The sequence below is a fragment of the Geotrypetes seraphini genome, chromosome 1 (assembly GCF_902459505.1).
Source record: "Geotrypetes seraphini chromosome 1, aGeoSer1.1, whole genome shotgun sequence".
NCBI lineage: Eukaryota > Metazoa > Chordata > Amphibia > Gymnophiona > Dermophiidae > Geotrypetes > Geotrypetes seraphini.
The window spans coordinates 183728659-183750424 of record NC_047084.1 but is presented as its reverse complement, the minus strand read 5'-3'; the positions used below and the strand labels follow the sequence as shown (position 1 = coordinate 183750424).

The 21766-nt window shown below is 44.6% G+C and overlaps 1 protein-coding gene across 5 annotated transcripts in view; it reads right to left on the bottom strand.

Moving 5' to 3' along the window:
• Positions 1–21766, bottom strand: part of CEP44 (centrosomal protein 44) — a 94270-nt gene that overhangs the window by 41308 nt on the left and 31196 nt on the right. For all 5 annotated transcript variants that reach the window (XM_033942642.1, XM_033942650.1, XM_033942622.1 and 2 more), the window contains one exon: positions 1576–1723. In XM_033942642.1, the coding sequence (XP_033798533.1) occupies positions 1576–1723 (148 nt within the window). The remainder of the gene's footprint in view (positions 1–1575; positions 1724–21766) is intronic.

Sequence of the window (21766 nt, the reverse complement as noted above, 5' to 3'; positions counted from 1 at the left end):
ATTCATTGAAATCAGGAGCTGTGATTTTGTGCTACAAGTCCTATTTTCTACAAATTTGGGATTTTGCTCCCTCGTAACTGTTCCTAATTTAAGGGAATCGTGCACCATTGTTTGTTCCACAACCCTTCAATCAAAGACCCTAAAAGTAGAAACTAGGGGTCTAGTTAGAAACTGTGGTAAAGTCTCATATTTTACTGCAGCTTATTTTGCACTAATTTGCAGTAACTCAATACAACTTGCACTAATCTGCAGTAACTCAGTACAACTACTATTTCTATAGTGCTGAAAGGTGTACACATGGCTATACTGCAAGTTAGTGACTCCTGTGGCAAATGAATAGCACAAATTATAGTCTACTGTAGAAGCTGCATTATGCATCTCCCTGGAGTAACATACTGCATGTTCTGACACAGAAATCAAATTCATGTCCTTCTGTCTGTACACACCATGACTACAAAGTCACCAATTCAACTACCAAGAAATAATTTTTTGTAGAAAGTTCTAGAATAAAGGAGCATGACACGAGGCTGAGACTAAGAAGTAACAATAGAAAATATATTTTTTTTCACTGGAAGAGCAGAAGAAATCTACAACAACCTTCTATAATTGAGGTGAAAGGCAACAAAAAAGTGCCTGAATTCAAGAAAGCATGGGCTAACTATAAAGAATTTAAGGGGGAGTGAAGTTTAAATTAGACCAAGTGGAGTTTTCACTACTGCGGTAGTAAGAGGAAAAGTCTATCATATCCTCTGGTTTTTATATTTGACAAATAACAAAAAACAATTTATATAATTAGTTTGTTTAGCTACCATTAGTAAAGTCTCCACAAACCTGTATGAACAAACATGCAATCTTACTTGTGGAACTTGTCCAACATGGAAGCTATCAGAAGAGCTATTTGTACATTTCAGAAATAATCACCTAAGGCAATGGACTTAATTAATTTTTAAGCTGAGGCTACTTTGGATTCTAATGAGCTGAAGGACAACTGACAAATATCTTCCTATGTGGGATCGTGATACTGCTGACATTCATCTCTACCAGCCTACCTTCGAACTTCATTGGGTTATCCTCAAGGTTATGAACATTTCCAAATTATTATTTTTTGTCTATTGATGCCTTGTCCTTCAAGAATGTGTCTCTTCCTCCCATTCACTTTCCCCTTTCTGTCCTAGGTAGAGGAAGAGTAACAGAAAAAAAACCCAAACAAAAATGGAAAGACAATGGGAACCATCCCAGAGGATTCTGGGGGCCACCACTGATTCCCAGGCTTTGCAATGAAGAACACTAACCTAGGGATAGAAGACTTAAATATATACATGTGTGTCACTTCTCTATTACCCTCCAGGTACTTTAGTTAGATTGTGAGCCTTCGGGACAGTAAGGGAATTTTTCAAGTACCTTTCTTATTTCTAATCTTAATGTATATTTTCTGTAAACCGCTTAGAACCTCACGGATGTAGCGGTATATAAGAAATAAATTACATTACATTACATTACATCCCCCTTTCTTGATATGGGGATCTTTCAAAAAAGGAAAAAAAAAAGGACAATGCCTTCAATTACTGTATGTACCTTATATATAGCTTCAATAAAACGTAGGTCACTTTTTGCTGTGCATCCCAAATCAGAATCTACCAGGATTTCTGCAATATAGTTGGAATATGATGAAAACGCATAGCTGATAACAGGCAAACATGCTGCTGGATCACCCTTAACCAAGCTGTGGATAAAAACAAAGCCAGCATACCATATGTAGAGTAATTTTACCACAACATCATTCAATAGACTTCTAAGGTTTTATGTAACAATTATAAAATACTGACCAAAGTCATGGGTTAGTGTAACAATCAATCAATCTTTCAACTTTACTAGAGGAAGGTTTGTCAGAAAATTTTAACACGCACATAAAAAAAAATGAACAAAAATAGTTTCTTAAATAAATTCCTTTCTGATTGATGCAGGTAAGAACAGTTAATTGTCATTAATCAAACAATAGATTAAACAATTCCAAAAAAGTACATCCCCTTCTAAATCCCCTGCCTCTTGAAAAGTTATATTTGGATAGGTACCAAAATTATACTGCATATATTGCCAAATAATAGGAACAATATTACTAAGTACTTTATGAGACGCCTCATAAGTTAAGATGTTAAACACATAGAATACTCCTTTCCTCAGTGTTTTCAAGTATAAGCACAGAGATGATAAAGCAGGAGTGCCATATTTCCTCAATTCTGGGAAACAGAATGATATTCATGTACAATAGCTAAGCAATCTAGTCAGTTCTCATATTGCCTTAGTTCTCTAAATTTGTACAAATTATGCTTATCTAATCTAATCTAATCTAAATCTTGGGTTTATATACCGCATCATCTCCGCAGATGCTTATATTTTTTTAGCATCCTACACCACCCTTACAGAAAAAAATACAACAGGCCAGGGTGGTGAAAATACATAATAAAACCAGAAATCAAGGAAAAGAACTCCAATTAAAAAGAGCACACATACTGAGAGAGAAAGGAAGATTAGGTACTTATCTCAATTATCTTTCAACTAGAAAGGGATCCAAGTCTTGACTAGTGTGTTGTCTAAGTCTACTTGCAAGTGCATAGAAGGCATCATCTACATTTGTCTCCTCCTCCTCTGTACTCCTCTGTGCTCAGTTCGTATCAAACAATCGAGAAAGAAATGCAAACAAAGAAAGGGAATCAAGTAGATGTTAAATAGATAATAGAAGGAAATCCAAAACCAGATCCCAACTGGCACTAACATGGAAGGAGGAAAAAATATACACGCTCATCAGTTGTTTTTTATTTTTGCAGAACAAGAAGGAAGTTATCTGTAAGGCAATTGCCTCCCGATGAAGTACAGCTCTGAAGAACTGTGGAAATATTCAGGATAATCAGAGCTCTGCAGACCCCCTAGCATCAGAAGATCGAGCGAATGCACAGGATATCTATGTCTGAGAAAGTACAGTAGCCCGTTCTCACAGTGGCCAATCCAGGTCACTAGTACCTTGCCAAAACCCAAGGAGTAGAAATATTTCATGCTACCAATGCAGGGCAAGCAGTGGCTTCCCTATGTCTTTCTCAATAACAGACTATGGATTTTTCCTCCAGGCAACATGGAAATCTGACAGGGCGGGATGTCAAGACTCATATACCTTTCTACTGGAAAGAAGATTATTGAGGTAAGTACCTGATCTTCCCTTCTAGTACAAAAGACATATAAGTCTTGACCAGTGGGACATACCAAAGCAGTCCCTCGAGTCTAGGGCAGAATTAAGGAGCCTGCTGACAACACAGAGGACCCAAAAGCAGCAGCTGCTCGAGCCACTACAAAAGCCACTATAAAATCTCATAAATGTATGGAGAGAGGACCACACGACCGTTCTACAAATCTCATCTGGCAGAACTGCCCAGGATTCTGCCCTGGGGGTGCTTTCAACAACAGTTGGGGTGGTTTACAAAGACTCATAAGGAATTTTACACAGGGAATGCAGGACAAAGTTAAGGTTCCATGCTGGAAAGAGCTGCTACACAGGTGGCTTCAGTCTTGTAGCTCCTTTCAAAAATCTAGCAATGTCTAGGTAACATCCCCTCCATGGCTTCTGAAGCAAGACTGACCTGCCACTTGTACCTTAAGAGAACCAACCACTAGTCCTTTGGCTAAACCATCCTGGAGAAACACCAGAATAACTTAAAGAGGAGCCTGAGACGATTCAGCTCCCTCTTTTGCACATCAACTCTGGAAGGACTTCCAAACCTTAGCAGAGCCATGCCATAAGACCAAACCATTCCGGATCCTCCAAGACTACTGGGCCCTGCAAGAAAAGCCCCAGATATAGGGGAAGCCTGAAGTGCTGATCCCTCAGCATCTTGACCAGATATGCATACCATAGACTACATGGCCAATCCAGGGCGACCAGAATGACCAAACCCAGATAGTTTGTGATTCTTTTGATATCCTACCAAGGAAGAAACACATATAATAGATTGTCCGAGGCCAATGCTGTACCAACTCATTTACTCAGTCGCTTCCTGGCTTGTATCTGCGGCTGAAGAAGAGAGGAGCCTTCTCATTCACCACCGATGTCATTAGGTTGACCACCAGGACACTCCAGCATTGTACAATAATGGAGAATGCCTTCCTGTATAGAGACCACTCCCCTGAATCCAACATCCATCTGCTGAGATAACAGATTTGCATGTTTTGTTCAACAGGCCACATGTGCTGCTAACAGTGCTAGCAAGTGAGATTCTGCCCAACAGAACAGTAGCCTGGCTTCCTGCATTAGTGGGACACTTCAGGTGCCTATATGAGCGTGAGAAGTAATGCCGAGAGTCCATTGCCCTGATGCAGCTATATAGCAAAACTCCTGCTAGCTCACATCGGTAAAAGCAGACCAGCAAAGACAGCAGGAGACTTACTATACCTGCAGAACACATTCAAAAGCCCTGTCTAAGCTAAGTTCTCTGCTTTGTATTTTGAAGAATTTTGCATAGTGAATTAAGAGAGCATTAAACAAATTTCACTAGGCAGGAGGGGGTGTGGGGCCAATGAGATTTTTCCCCTTTCCAGTGCAGTTAACATACTTACAATGCACGGGGATCTGAGGCCTCCTCCCCTTTAAGCAAGTCATTAAATCATATGTTTGAGACAAGTATATAGAAAAGAGCTTTCACTGTTGTTTCTAGTGAAAGCATTACATTAAGAGTGAGATAAGAGAGGTATTTTTTGAGTAACTAGATTAGTTCTCTCTTAGTCCTGTATAGTTCTATATTGATACACTTCAGGTGCCCCCACTGCCTGTTGACGTATGCTATATTGGTGTTGTCTGAGAAACTGACAGCTTTGCTGTCCAGGTCTAGAGCCAATTCCTGCAGTGCCAACCAAATCGCACAAAGCTTCAATCTGTTTATGGACCATTTCCAATGGGAAGATAAACCAGATAGCCGTTGCAATGTCCCCCCTCTCCCCAGCAGAAGAAACTGGTGCCTGTTGCATTACCTAGGAAGAAATGTTGAGAATCAAACCCTTCTCCAGGGACACTTGCCGGAGTCACTACTGCAAGCTGCAGCATGCTTCGAGTGTCCAGGGCAGCATCAACTAGAGGAGACCAGCAAGATGACAGCAAATCCTAGAGAAGCCGAAGGTGATCCTTCAACCAAGGCACAACCTCTATGGACCATGGAGCCTAAAACTTGAAGATATTGTCAAGTCGTCAAAATTGACTTTGCCAGGATATCCCAAATCTACCCTTGCAGTTTCAGTTTGCATGGCTCGGGAAGGAAAACATGTCTCACTGCCATGTCAAATCAAACTCCCAGATATTCCAGGGACTGAGTTGGCTCCAGATGACTCTTTCGGAAGTTAATCAATCAATCTAGCTCTTGCAAAAGCTAGACAATTCATGTCACCACCAGGTGGTATTTATCAACGAATTATGCTCAGAATAGTCATTCATCTAGATATGGATGCACCTGTATCTCTCCTTTATGCAAATGAGCTGCTGCCACTTTGGTGAATGTACACGGTGCTGAAGTCAACCCAATTGGAAGCGCTGTGAACTGGAAATGCCATCATATCACATAAAACCTCAGATATCTCCTGTGTGCTGGAAAGATGGGAATATGGAGATCGTCCTCTGTGAGATCCAGAGAGACCAGAAACTCTCCCGGTGCCACTGAAGCTATTACCAAGTGCACTGTCTCCATGTGGAGCCACAGAACTCTGAGAGTCATATTGACTATCTTGAGATTCATGATGGGTTTTGAATCCTCTGAATCTTGCTTGGACATGATGAAGTACATAGAGCACTTGCTTGAGCCCGATTCTTCGGCCAGAACTGGCTGCATGATGGCCAAAAGCCATCATACTTTTGCCCATACTTTTTCTGCCTTTTCTAGCTTTCCATTGAGAAAGTCCACAAAATGTTCTGGCAGAGGGGACACAAATTCCAGCTTGAAGCTCTCCCGAATAATGTCTAACACCCACTGATCTGAGCAAATTGCCATCCAGGCTTTCAAGTGGGTAGACAGTCGCCCCCATATCAGGGGTAGGTTGGCCTCCTGCCTGGAGTCAATGGGATTTCTTGGAGGCCGGTGCCATATGCGGTGTGGATCTCAGCGAGTGTCCAGAGTCTCTGAAGTGCTGCCTGGAAGCTGGAAACACCCTCATTGCTCTGGGGGAAATGTCAAGAGCTTTAAAAGGGACCCCCAATTAGGGGCCCACAGCCTACTGTCTGGGAGAGATTTGGACCTACAATCTGCCACGCAGGCCATAAGGTCGTTGAGACCTTTACCAAACATATACCCCTTGAAGGGTAAGCGACTGAAGAGTTACCTTAGAGGCAGAATATGCTGCTCACTGTTGAATCCAAAGCATTCTATGGGCTGAAAAAGATAGGGCCAAGACCTTACTCATAACTCAGTACATGTCATAAAGAGCATCCGCTACATAATCCACTCTCTTGAGCAGAAACTGAGGGTATGTGTCTTCTCCCTCTGTAGGGTCTCGACACAGGAGAGTATGGCAGACTCTAGCCACAAAAGAGGCTGCTGCCGCTACTTTCAACCCTTGCGCCAGTGCTTCACACTGTCTTTTGAGCACCAAGTCCACCCTGTGGTCCTGTGCATTTTTAAGAACCACCCCACCCTCACTAGGTGACCTGTACAACCAAGGAATCCACCTTAGGTGTAACAAAAAGCTCCTGAAAATCTGGAGCCAGTGGGTACAACTTATTCATGGTCTACGCCAACATTCCCTCTAAGGATTGGAGAGGTGCATGCAAATTTTTTCTCATGTGGATGGAAGGCAGAGAGATGCAGCATTTCTCTTTTTTACCTCCATTTCAATGTTCAGCATCAAGGGGGGAGGGAAGAAGAAAAATAGAAGAGAGAGGGAGCAAAATGTTGGACCATGGAGATAGAGGAGGAGAGATGGACCCATGGGAGGGCAGGAGAGAAGACAGCTGGGATAAGAAAGGGAATGGAAAGAAAGGGACAGGGAGTTTTGCCTGACCAGTGGAGAGAGGGAGGGGGATTCTGAAAGTGGTGAGCCATGTGGATGAGGTCAAAAGGGAGATGACAAGACAAGTGAGAGAGCAGTGAGTACAGTGGTAGAAATGTGGTAATGGGGAGTAGATAGAAAGAAATAGGAGGCTGGGAAAGGAGTGAGATGGAAAATGAGAGAGCTAAGGACTGAGAGAAGATGGAGAATTGAGAGGTAGCTGAACATTTAAAAAGAAGAAGGGTGAAAAAGAAGACAAGATTTGAGTGGACAGCGGCAGAAAAGAAAAAGTTAAGAAAGCTGAAAGGGAAAAATCAATACGTTGAAGACAGGCATAAGGAGGAAATGGAACAAGAGAGAAGAGGAGAAAAAAATGAACAGCAGACACTGGAAAGAGAATTAGTTGAAGGTAGACAAAAAGCAGAAAGAGAAACTGGGACCAAGATGATGGAAATACAAAATATCCAGACAACAAGGTAGAAAAAATTGTGTTATTTTTGAATTTATTAACTGGAATATGTTAGCTTTGGGATATGTGCATCACAATTATTTTTGTATTCAGTGGCTTAGTCATATATATATCTGATTTGGGGGAGGGACTGTAGTCCAAAATTAGTGGATGGGCACCAAAGTTTCTCCCTGCCTGAGTGCAATTTATAAATACTTGAGCTATTGGGGATTCCCAAACCATAACAACTGAAGACATCTTCCTCCAGTCTGGCAACCCAAAATCTCCAAGCTTTGCAGCCAATGGCAATATCCTCAAGCTGCTACTGCTTTCATGCATGCATGAAAGCCAAGCTGGTGGGAGGAGGCAAGGAATAGGGAAGGCAGCATCTCTGCAATATTGCTGCCAGCTGCAGAACTTGGGAAGTTGGAGGGGAGGAGGTGGCCGTCAGTTGGTGAGGCTTGGGGATCCCTACTAGCTACAGCAGGGGAGATGTTCATTTTGAGGGAGCCTAAACTCAAAGTGGGAGGTCCAAAAAAGCAGTAATATTTACCCTGACTGAATGATCCTCCACATGCGCCGTTGACAGCTGATTTAGCATCCCTGCTATGATGAGGCTCACCTCTGAAGAGACTCACCGTAGCTGAAATAGAAGTGAATGGGAAAACCAGGAGCATGCATTCCTGCACATCAGAGTGGGGATGCGGAAGCCTGTGGATGCTCCCACTGTCAGTGGTGCATGTGGAGGATCACTCAGTGAGGGTAAATATTACAGCTTTTTTGGGTTCCTCTCCACAGTGTCCCTTTAATGAAGGTTTATTATTAGATACGTACATCTTCTATATTAGTGATTGCAAATTTGGGAGCTGTTTAGCCTTTTTTTTGCTCATCAGCTAGTGTTAGTGTTTGTGCGGCCCCAGAAAAATTTTTTTGTCCAATGCGGCCCAGGGAAGCCTAAAGGTTGGACACCCCTGTTCTAGACCATAGGGCCATACAAAAGCAGTCCCTCAAGAAAGCTAGGGTGGGCTTGCTGCGCCGGCCCTTAAGACCGAGGACCCAAAGGCAGAGTCCTGTCTGGCAGCAACATCCACTCTGTAGAACTTGGCAAACATGTGAAGAGAAGATCACATCGCAGCCCTGCAAATCTCAGGAGACACAGATCTAGCTGCTGCTGCCGCCGAAGAAGCTACACTCCTGGCAGATTGTGCCTTAACAGAAATAGGGGACAGTTGCCCCACAAGAATGTAAGTGGACTATATGGCTCTATGGATCCACCCAGAGATCGTAGCCACAACCAACTTCTTTAACAGATAAGAACATAAGAACATAAGCAGTGCCTCTGCTGGGTCAGACCAGAGGTCCATCACACCCAGCAGTCCGCTCATGCGGCGGCCCATCAGGTCCAGGACCTGTATAGTAATCCTCTATCTATACCCCGCTATCCCCTTTTCCTTCAGGAAATCATCTAATCCCTTCTTCAACCCCAATACTGTACTCTGATCCTGAAGATTGGAACCCGTCAGCTGAACAACTGGGAAACACACTTCCAGATGGCCATGAAAAGCCAAAACCACCTTCGGCAAAAAGAAAGGAACTATCCATTCTCAGGATCTCGGAGTAAAGGGTGTCGACACGATAACACCTGCCATTTGGAAACTCTACGGTCCCAAGAGACAGCAACAGAAAAAACAGTCTGGAGTGTTAAATCCCGGAGACGAGCATCTTTTCAGCGGTTCAAAAGGAGCTCTGGCAAAGCCAGACAGCACCACATTAAGGTCCCAGGCTGGGAGCACATTCTTAACGGTTGGTTGGACCCAAAGATCTTGCTGTAAAAACCGAGTAACATTAGGATGCAACTCTCTAGAGAACAGACAATCCTGGGATCTAAAACCAGATAGACTGTCCACCAGGATCCGCAGAGACGCCACCGTGAGGCCTTTATCCAGACCCGCTTGGAGAAAGCAAGGGCCCACGAGTCGAATAAGGGTCCAAGAGTCGAATAAGGGTCCACCTGTTCTTGGTCACTCCAGCACTTGAAAGGTCTTCTACGCCTTAGCGTAAGCCGACATTATGGACAACTTGGTAGACCTAAGAAGCTTCAATTATGACAAGCTGCTTTATTTATTTATTTATTTTTAAGGTTGCGTGCTCAAGAGCTAAGCCGTAAGAGCAAAATGACCCAGATCCTTCATGTCAACCAGGCTTGAGTGAGAAGGTCAGGAAAGACACTCAGGGGCAGACTGTATGCTACCCGCAGCCACATCCGATCCATGTACCACAGCCTTCCATGCAAATCTTGTGCCACCAGAATGACGCGGCCGGGGTGAGTTGAAATCCTCCGAAGGACCTGGCCAAACAGCGGCCAAAGCAGAAAAATGTATAGAAGAACCTCCGCTGTGGTCCCTAGAACCTATAGATACTGCCATGCCATTGGGATCAGAGTGGCCAGAAGGCCCTTGATAACCTGACAGAGCTTCTCCTGATAGGACAAAAGCAAGAACACTTTGCTCTGACCCGTGTGAAATCAAACTCCTAGGTACTCCAAATCCTACATCAGCTTGGGGTGGGTCAGTAGAGTGGGCAGACTTGATGGGCTGTAGCCCTTTTCTGCCGTCATCTTTCTATGTTTCTATGTTTCTTCCTGAAATTGATCACCCAGCCCAGGCGCTGCATCAAATATACCATCTGCTGAAAAACCCGATGCCCCTCGGACTCCGAGGGAGCTCTGATTAACCAGTCATCCAAATACAGGTGAACCAGGACACCCAGGGTGTGAAGATGGGCCACCATCACCACCACCATCATATTGGTGAAGGTCCTGGGTGCCGTCAGATCCAGGGAGGCTATGAACTCCCCTGGTACCACCGATGCTATTACTGAGCACACTGTCTCCATGCAGAAGCGAGACACTTTCAGCACTGTATTGACCACCTTGAGGTCCAGAATCAGTCTACCATTCTCGGAGCCTTTCTCGGAGCCTGAGTCTCACTCTGGAACGGGTTCTATGGCCACAATATCTAGTAATCTAAGGACTGTGGCCTGCACCCAAACTGCCTTCTCGGGGCAGTCTGCCAGGGAATCCAGAAAATACTCAGTCTGAGGTAATGGCCCGTCATTCCGCCCAAAAAGCTGACAACCGCCATCCGATGTATTTGGGGGAGGGAAGACACTGGCCTGACATCAGAATTGTTTCTTTGAAGGAGCCATTGGATGACTTCCCATGGACGGCATATGTCAAGAACCGCTGAAGCATTGTCTAACACACAAAGAGGACCGCTGGTCTGCGGAAGGACCCGAGTACAGACAAGAGTGCCTGAAGGAACAAAAGTAAAGACGCCCTGAATGCCTGGAAGAGCGGGATCTTTACAAAGGCAGCAACTTGAGCCTGTGATCCTTTACACTGGCCTTAAGGTCATCCAGAAATTGATCGAATAGGAGCTGTCACTTAAAGGGCAACCGATTCAAGGTTGCTTTAGAAAACGAATTGCCAGACCACTGCCGGATCAAGAACATGCTGCGAGCCGAAATGGAGCAGGTGAAAAGCTTAGCAAAGACTTTCAAGATGTCATACAAGGTATCAGCCATATAATCCACCCCCAAGATTATGAAATCCAAGTCACGAAGCACCACAGTGTCAGGATCATGGAGCAGCTTTGAATGGCATGCCCGGGCCATGAAAGGCCGATGCCACCCTAACACCAGTGGTCACCAAAACAAACAGACGCTTAAGAGCAAAATCCACATGCTGGTCTTGAACATCCTTCAGGACCACTCCCCTGTCACTGGGGAAAGAAGTGCACTTGGTGACCTGTGCCAACGAAGGAATCCAACTTCAGGGAAGCAAAGTGCTTGTTAAAGGCATCTGCCATGGGATAAAGCCGTGTCATGCCGCAAGCACATTTCAAGGGACCCTCAGGAGTATTCCAGATGTCCGTAAGAATCCAAACGAGGTCATGATGATCAGGAAAGAGGCGGATTGTGGCCTCTGGTCACTCATGAGGGAACATTTTGCAGTGACAGGCTGCTCAGACTGAAGCTTTAATTCCTGGAGAAATTCAAAGATCAAATCCACAAGATGTGCGTGCTTGAAAAATCTGCGCACAGTGGAATCCTCCCCTAAATCAGAGGCTCCACACTGATCAGGATCCTGTAGATCCGCCAGATCTGCGACCGTCACAGTGCCCCCTCCCTCCCTGCAAAAGCAGAGGTATGGAAAGTATATCTGGCACAATCGCGGGCACTACCGGCTTACCTGCTGGCACCCTCAAGGGGAAGCAAGAGAACAGACCTTACTCCACAGGAGCAGAGGTCCCTGTGATTGGCACGGAGGCCAGCAAAAGGCAGAGACTTTTTAATCAAGTATGCCTCATAAAGCATATTAACAAAATCCGGGGAAAACCCATCTTCTGTGGCGGAAGCTGACCCCTGCGTAACAGGAGGATTGGAGGATTTACGAAGTTTATGGAGACATGCTTATGTTTTTACCATAGCATCGTCTGTACACTCCCCAGGGTCCCTCGGTACCATTTTCACAGCACTAGAAGACCTTCTTTGGATGTTGAAGGCAGAGAAACTGGGCAAGTCTTGCACCCCTCGTGGGCTGCAGCACACGTGGTGCACAGCTGTGCATCACACAGTGTCCACCACAAATTAGGCATGAATCCATGACAACCTGCCCTGGGGAGGCCATCTATGCGGTTTTCTTTCAAAAACAAAGCTGGCAAGTATAAAAAATAACTTTAAAATCAAATTGGGAAAAATGGCAAGGTTGTCTATTTTGACTAAAATTAGCCCGGGAAAACCACAGAGAACCCGCAAAACGTCAATTTTAAGATTTTAGGAGTGGGGTAGGGCATGCAGGGAAACCACTCAAAACCCCCTTTTTAAGACCCCCCAAAATCACTGATTCACGCTGTCAGCCTGTATTCACAGAACCATGTGCTAACTGGAAAACACTGCAGAGTGAGCTGAAACAGCTCCGAGGGAGATCCTCTGCCTCAAATATTTATTTAAAAAAATTCTATACCATTTATAACTAAACAGTTCACAAAGTTACAAAATATACAAATAATCCTACAAATTCATATTAAAACATTATTAGAGACTAAAACCATAATAAGAGTGATCGTAAACAGTTCATCAGCTTTGCCACAAAAGGCAATTATTAACTATTAGAAAGCATCTACAAATAGCTGTGTCTTGAGTAATTTCCTGAATATACCCTTTACACGGCAGTTTCATATTTGACCCACAAGGGAGTTCCATTTTTTAACTCCTGCATAGCAAAAAGTCATTTTGCCAGTCTCAACAAGCCTTGGGTTTACATTGTCTTCAGTAAAGCTGGAAAACTGGACTCTGATCTTCAGTAAAGCTAGACTCTGAGTCTTTTGACTGCCCCACCAACTGGACCTCCAAGGCCGGGCACCTCCACCACCCTCGGATACGCCACACAGATGCCAGGCAGAGGAATGCAAATGTAGTCTGGCTCTGATCCGGGGTGTGCCTCCACCGAACCACGCAGCCTGCCCTCGAACCACTGGTAGATAAACCTGGGGTGAGCAAGCTGCCAAGGGAAAGGTCCCTGAGCCCCGATCTGATGTGCAGGCAGTCTAGGGGGTTTAATGACAAGCAGGGAATCCCCCCAGAAGCAGACTTTTCTAAAGGTCTGCGATCTCACACAGTCAGAGTTGTCCCAGCAGGAAACCTCCACAGCACGAGGGTGAAAAGTACGAACGCAAAGACTGAAATTACACAAAGTAAAACATGAGGTACATCCTGGCTTGTAGGAAGTAAAACCGATACTTACAGGGACAGTGATGAGGTAAGAGGGGGAGGAGTTTAAGTCTCTGAAGTTTGAGGCTTCCTACAAAGTCCTGGTAGGTAGACAGAAATAACCCATAATTTAAGAAAATATTTTTCTATTTTTTGCCAAAAAAATTCTAGGAAGCACTTTGGAACTGTATTGCACGTCATGCAGATATTGTAAGCAGCCTTCAGATTCCCTGATACATCCTCTTATTGAAGTTACAGTTGAATGGTGATGTTTTTTGATTTGTAAATAATAATGCAAAAAAGAAGAAACTTCAAAAGGATTAAATCCCATTTGTTTCATTATTCATCCGTTTTAATTTATTAGGTCGGTCAATGCACTTGAGGTTATTTAGAAAGACAGAGCACTTTAGCCTTAGCAAATGCACTTATTCCTCTTCTCTTAGTAAAATATTCATAAACACAGATATCAATGAAAAGAAAACACATTCATTTATATTTAGATGAAAAACTCCAGCTGAACTCTTTCTTTTCTTTAAGCCAAAATACGAAGCATCTGCCATACACAGCTTCAGAGATAATTTTTGCTTTGAGATCACAAAACAAAAAGCAACATACGTCCTATAAAACTTTCCACAATAGGACTTAGGAGACAAGGTATTCCACAAGTATAAACTGTTTTTTAATTTACTCCCTCTTTTACGAAACTGCGATAGCAGTTTCTAGCGCGGGGAGCCACGCTGAATAACCTGTGGTGCTCCCGACGATCATAGGAACTCATTGAGCGTCGGGAGCAGCACGGGCCATGCAGCTTGGACCTCATGCTAGAAACTGCCATCGCAGTTTCATAAAAGAGGGGGTTAGTGTCAAGAACAAACCATTTTTGCTTGGTCCTGGTGGAAGGATATCTCACTAATCAAAATTCATCAGGAGCAGATTTTTTAAAAATACCTTTTCATCCATTTAAATTTTCTAAAAGGACTATAGCACTTAGCAACCAGCGCTATTACAATGAGAAGTGCCCTTAATACTCATCAAAAAGTTTTGCCTACTGGCTTGAGCAGCAAGCTGAGAAAAAGGAAGCCCATTTAAAATTCCAATGCTGCAATTTGATATTTTGGGCAAATTACTTAACCCTCCACTGCCTCAAGTAAGGACTTAGATCAGCCCTGCACAACATACGGCCTGTAGACCGCATGCGGCCCAAAACGGCTCTCACTGCGGCCCGGTCGATACGGCTCTCAGTCCACGCTCCTGCTCTTCCCCCATAGTTTCACCTTTAAAAGTGCCGCCACCACTTATTTAGGACCAACAAGTTAATTGCTGCAGCCTGCACAGCGAACCTAGTAGGATGCCATCAGTCTCCACATACGTTCTCTCTGCTGCGGTCCCATCCCTCCTCTGACATCAGGGGCAGGACTGCGGCAGAGGAAACGTGTACAGAAACTGATGGCAGCCTGCTAGGTTTGCTCTGCAGGCTGCCTTAATTAGCTTGTTGGTCCTCGATAAGCAGCGGCAGAGCTTTTAAAGGTGAGACTAGGGGGGGGAAGAGCAGGAGCGCAGAGTGAGAACCGTATTGGGCGCAGCGGCAGTCACAGCACAGAAGATGACCTCGCTGGGTGTGGGAAGTGGCAGAGGTAAGGCCCCACCTATCGCGAGGGCCCCAGCTTGCCAGAGACGCTGGATTTGGACACTGGGAGACAGGGACAGAAAATGACCTTGAGAAAGGGCAGGAAAGCAGATTTGAACCAAAAGAGAGGGGGGAAAGACAGGGCAGATGCTGGACTAGAGGGGGTAGAGAGGGGAAACACCCTGAATCGAGGAGCGAGAGAGAGATGCCAGGCCCTGGGGAGTGGGAAGACAATGAGAGTGAGAGAGACAGAAAGACCTGGATCAAAAGTGGGAGGACTCAAAATGTTAGCAGAAGGAAGATAGAGAGAAGGAGAAACCTGAAACAAAGGGAAGGCAGAAGAGAGGGGGGCATATGTTGGACTTGGGGATGTATAGAGCAGTGTTTTCCAACCTTTTTTGGGCAAAGGCACACTTGTTTCATGAAAAAAATCACGAGGCACACCACCATTAGAAAAAGTTAAAAAATTTAACTGTGCCTATATTGACTATATATAAATATATAGGAATCAAATAAACACAAAGAAAGTATTTTATAATGCTGCCACCGCCACTGGGGAATAGGTTGCCACTGCCGCCATCGGGAACAGGCCGGCACCGAGTTCTCCCTGCTTCTCTTCCCCGCAGGGCCGACCAACTCTCGCCACCCGTCGTCAATTCTAACGTCGGAGAGGACGTTCTAGGCCAGCCAGGCAGCGATTGGCTGGCCCAGAACGTCCTCTCCGACGTCAGAATTGACGCGAGTGGCGAGAGTTGGCCGGCCCCACAGGGAAAAGCAGGGAGAACTTGGCGCCGGCCTGTTCCCGATGGCGGCGGTGGCACTCAAGTGGCTAAAGAGCCGCAGTTTGCCGGCCTAGGGACAACACTGGAGGGTGGCCAGCTGTGCACCCCCTTGGGACGTAAACCCGGGGTGGGGCAGACCGCCCCCCCCCCACCCTGGTATGCCACTATCTGTACCTCACTCCCTCCCTATGACCAAAAATTCTCCTTTCTTCTATTCCCCGTGTACACAACCATCTCTTTCCCTCCCTTCCTCTCTCCAAAGTCCATGCCTTCTGTGTCCAAACACTCATTCCCTCCCCCACCTCAGCATCTCTTTCCCTCCCTTCCTCTCTCCCAAGTCCATTTCTTCTGTGTCCAAAAACGCATTCCCTCCCCCACCTCAGCATCTCTTTCCCTCTCTTCCTCTCTCCCAAGTTCATGCCTTGTGTCCAAAACGCACTCCCTCCCCCCTTTTGTGTTCCGTGTTTGCCTCCCAGCCCATCTTTGCAACTTTCTCAGCAAAACGAAGCTCAAGCCGCGAGGCTTGTCTTCTGCTTCCTGCCTGCCCTGCCGCGCACAAATAGCCGAACGGAAGTATTCTCCGACGTCAGCGCTGACGTCGGAGGGCAGGCTTTGCTTAAGCCCTCCTTCCGACGTCAGCGCTGACATCGGGGAACGCTTGCGATCGGCTATATGTTAGCTGCAGGGCAGGCAGGAAGCAGAAGATGAGCCTCGCGGCTCGAGATGTATTGAACTCCGCGGGTCCCCCGTCCAGCTCTCTCCTGTCCACGTGGGGCGGACCGCCCCTCTCCCTAGACTGGTGGTACTGCCCTGATGGCGGCCCTGACCGTACGGCACACCAGGCAACATCTCGCGGCACACTAGTGTGCCGCGGAACAGCGGTTGAAAAACACTGGTATAGAGGGAAAAGAGAGAAAGAGACTGCAGAGAGGTGGAAAGATTCTGGACTAGGGAGGAAGGAAAGAGAGAGAAGCAGAGAAAGACCTGGAAGAAAGGAGAACAAATGCGGGGGTGGGGGGGGGGTTGTAAGCAGAAAAGAGAGAGAGAGAGAGGCCTGAACCAAAGGGAAAAGACAGGAGGCAGATCCTGGACTATGGGAGGTGCAGACAGAAAAGACAGAGGGGGAGAGACCCTGAGGAAGAACAGAGAGATGGAAGATCATAACAGAGGAGGGAGAGAGAGGGAGACCTAGAACAAAGGTGGTGGTAGGTACAAAGGAGAACTGACACTGGATCTGGGGAGGGTAAGCAGAGGGAAAAGAGATGGGTTGGATTGTGAAAGAAATGTTGGATGCAGTCAGAAGTAAGTCTGACCAGAAACTAATTAAATCATCAGACAACAAAGGTAGGAAAAATTACTTTATTTTCAATTTAGTGATCAAAATGTGTCAGTTTTGAGAGTTTATATCTGCTGTGTGTATTGTATGTATATGAAAAATGAAAGGAAAAATTGCATTACAATTATTAAAGGGGGCAGGATCTGGGGCAGAGATTGGGTGGGTTTAGGGCAGAGCTTGGGAGGTCTGTGGTTGGGGGTATTTAGTTTGAAGTAGTTGAGAAACACTGTCGACGAATCCTGGGACTAGGGCTTATTTTAGGGGTAGGGCTTATATTAAGACCTACCCCGAAAATCCTGCTAGGGCTTATTTTCAGAATAGGTCTTATTATCAGGGAAACACGGTAGCAGACCGGAAAGGATCAGCCTGCCAGATACAGACCAAAGTTTGTGAATTCTCAAACAGGCAGCCGTTAAAAGTGCTTGACACGTGAAAGAACCGTGAAAGGTAACAAAACTACACAGAATTAAAAATAATTAATGTGGGAGAGCAGAACTCTAACACCAGCAGCCATGCAGAAGAGAAAGACTGATGGGAGGAGCTAAGCTAGCCTGTGAAGTACCCTAGAGGCAGAGTGGAAAACCTGGAATGGTTCTCTTTTGCAGTCCATGCAGGTAAAGGGAAATAACCCTATGTCTAGAATAGTGGTCTCAAACTCATGGCCCAGGGGCCACATGCGTTCCATCAGGTACTATTTTGAGGCCCTCGGTATGTTTATCATAATCACAAAAGTAAAATAAAAGAGTTTCTTGATCATATGTCTCTTTAGCTATAAATTACAATATTATTAAGACTTAGCCAAAAGCAAAGATTTATAAACTACAAAGAGTTTTACCGCATGCAAAATTGTCATTTCTTTAATAAGACAAACTATTTTTTCTGAGGCCCTCTAAGTACTTACAAATCCAAAATGTGGCCCTGCAAAGGGTTTGGGTTTGAGACCACTGGTCTAGAATGTTTCTGCTATTGCACTGGAAAGACTATTAGATGATAGGCTGGTATCTTAATGCATTCTGCTTCATTTTTTCAATCAAGTTCCTTATATTCAACTTGATGTATTTTATCTGTTCTATGTATTACTTCTTTCCCTGCCATGCCGGTATTTTCTGCATTATATTGTAAATGCTTTCTGTCTTTATCTGTTTTTAAGTCCATTATTCTAATTTGTATTTTATCTGTATCCCATGTATTAGCTCACCTTGTTATGAACTGCCTAGAACTTTTTCGGTATGGCGGTATATAAGAATAAAATTATTATTATTATGCTTCTTCCAATGGAAAAACTGAGATCACACAAGAACATTCTACTTTTTCATCTCTTGAAGGAGAATCCTCCTCAAAATCAGATTCTGAGAGAGGCAGGAGGTCAGAGAGATCCTGGATACTCCAGGATCTACTGAGCCACTCAGGGTGTAAGAAACCCCTCTAACCCCCTTGCAGCACTTGGCCACTGGAATTAGGCCCCTAGGAACCCCTTCACTGGATGAGGAGCCAGTCTCTACCTGCAGGACTTGCTTAACCTTGGGTTAAGCTCTAGAGCAAGGGGTACATAGGAGCTACATTGAGACCCCCTTCACAGACAGAAGAGATATAACTCCCACCCTTCCAAGCCTTGATGGGAGCTAAAAAGGCTCCATCTGGTCAAAAGCAGTAGTAGTAGAATGACAGGCAGCTGTGGTCAGAAATGGCTCTTTACAGGAGGTCAGACAGAACTGGCAGCTGTGTTAAGCTGCCAGCTCTTGCAGACTGCACAATATCTGCTGCACATTTTTTAAAAAATTCAATTATCTTTATTCACCTCACAAGGGAATAAAGCTAAAGTAGGCAAACTACATAAGATTTTTTTTTTGCCTGGGAGCTACAGGGGGATTCTGGGAGAAAAATGCCAAAAAGAGTGTACAGGTGAAAAAGGGAGGGGAATGGGGACCCACACCCCTCAGGCACAATCCCACAGGACTGAGCAAACACCTCACCCTGTGGATGCTAAAAAGCTGGACTGTGGGCAGCAGAACCATGCTCAACCAGGTCCATTCCAGAGATCAGGTAACCTGGGAACGGCCATTAAGCTCAACCTTGCAGTGCAGCCTTGGCCTGAAGAGTGGGAAAATAGGCCAGGCCTGAACAATTTACCATACGCTACATACTGGAGTTTTCCTCTGATTTACTCCCTGAGAAAACATGATCACATTACAACTGCCTTTTTAGACTCTCACTGGCTACCCATACAAGCACGAATTCAATTCAAATTCTACTGCCTATTATTCAAAGTGTTAAAAGGCTCTTCCCCCTCCTACCTAAATAACCGCTTAAACCAGATCTTCACCTCAAGACACAGAAGAACCCCGAACCCTTTTGCCTTCCCCCCACTCAAAGGCACACAGCGCAAGAAAATGTTTGACAACCTTCTGGCAACACAAGCAGCAAAACTCAACCATATCATCTCCAACCTACTGACGACAACGGACGACTTCAAAACATTTCGAAAAGAAATCAAAACCCTGCTCTTCAAAAAATTCATCCAAACATCTTAACCCCCCTTCACCTTACCTCCAGATAATTCTCCCCTAAAAAATCCTCCCCAAAACACCAATTAAATAAACAGATCCCTGAAATGTTTTGTAACCTTACCTACTCTAACTGTAATCTATCTGTCTATATCATACAGTCCTGCAATGTCAATTTACTATCCAACTCGTAAGTTCCCCTCGGAATCTACCCAGCTATCTCTCCGCTGTCATAATAATTAAAAAAAAATTATATCTTCACTGGAAAATGTCCAGTCAAATCTTTTGTAATCCGCCTTGAACTGCAAGGTACAGGCAGAATAGAAATCTGTAATGTAATGTAATGTAATTTCAGTGAGTTCACTGGAAAAGATCAGTTTCTCTATCTCCATCTGTTGTAGAAGGGGACCAACCCACTTATTCAAAACAGTATGACCCATAGTTGCCTGATGCTAGGGTCCAACTTATGAGTCAGCACCCATGAAAAAGATCTAGGTGTTACTGTAGACAGTACACTGAAATTTTCTGCACAGTTTTTGATGATGGAAGTCAAAAAAGCAAAGAGGATACTAGTAATTATTAGGAAAGGGGTGGAAAACAAGATGAAGAATATTTTAATGCCTCTCTATCGCTCCAAGGTGCAACCTCACCTTAAGTATTCCTTCAGTTCTGGTCACTGCATCTCAAAAAAAAATAATAATAATAATAGCAGAATTAGTAAAAGTTTAAAAAAAGAATGACCAAAATGATAAAGGGGATGGAACTCCTTTCATATGAGTAAAGGCTAAAGAGGTTAGGGCTCTTCAGCTTGGAAAAGAGACTGCTGAGGGGGGATATGATTGAGATCTACAAAATCCTGAGTGGTTTAGAATGGATAAAGTGAATCAATTTTTTTTTTTACTTCTTTCAAAAAGTACAAAGACCTTAGACAATCAATCAAACTGAATAGAAGTACTTTTAGAACAAAAATAGGAAGAAATATTTTTCACTTAAAGAATAGTTAAGCACTGGAATACAGAGTTGCGCAGGGACAGAAATCAAAACCATCCCCACCCATTCCCACTGGAATCAAATGCGTCCCCTCAAGTAATATCTACTGTCCCCACCTATCCCCATAAACTTCAGAAGTAGTTATTTCATTTAATTATGCTACTTAATTAAAGGCTCTGGTAGAGACTAATAAGCAAAGACACTTTATTAATTTGGAAATATTAATTGGGAAGAATACATACTTTGTAAATGGGTCTCTGTCAGAGCCTCTAATGTAAATATAAAATATAAATAGTCCACTTGATGAGAATCCTCAAGCTATGTCAGCTGAAGACTTCCTGTGAAGGTGGACAAAAATTCATTTTAACAAGCTTGGCAGGCAGCAGCAACATCTCTAAGCCACAGTTGCTGGCACCTCAGTGACTCAAGGATGGTAGAAGGCAGTTCTGGCCACCTTTGGAGGAGGTCCTCAGCTGGCGGTGCTTGGAGATCCCCCCAAATACAGCAAGTACTTCAACATTGGAGAAATAAAACCAGAAATGCGTTTTCTTTTCTGTTGAAACACAATACAAAGACATCTGCTATAGACATTTCCCAAAGCTAACATATTTCAATCAATAAATTCCTTTTTTTACCTTTGTTGTCTAGAGATTTATTTTTCCATCAAGCTGGCTCCAGTTTCTCTTTTTCCTGCTTCCTGTCTTCTGCAAATTCTTCTTCAAGCGGTTGATGTCCATTGGTTCCTCCTACCATGGTCAGCATTTCTCCCTTCCCCTCCCATTATACATCATCCTCACTTCCTTCTATTCTGGATCATTCTCCCTCTTTTTCCCCTCCTCACTCATGCACATCATTTCTTTGTCTCTCCTCTATCCCCATGTGCAACTTGTCTCCCTCTCTCTCTCTCACTATCTACCATCTCTCTTTCTCTCATTCCCTCCCTTGCTGTAAAGAGAATGGGGAAAAGAGAGGGATCCAGGATGCACCTCTCCCACCCCCTCTACTGCCCCATCCAACATTTCTCCCTCTCTCATTCCTCGGACCATGTGCAGCATCTTTCGCCCCTGTTCACCAGCCCCATGCCTAACATTTCTCCTTCTATCACCTCTCTCCAGCCCCATCTCTTCCTCCAATCCCTCCACCACCATGTCCAACATTCCTCCCTTATGCATCCCTTTCAATCTGTCCCACCCTTCCCTCTCTCTTCCCCATTCATCTCTACCTTATTACTCTCCCACCCCCATGTTCAACAATTCTGTGTCCCAAGTTTGTGATCCCCTCCTGCAGGTATGT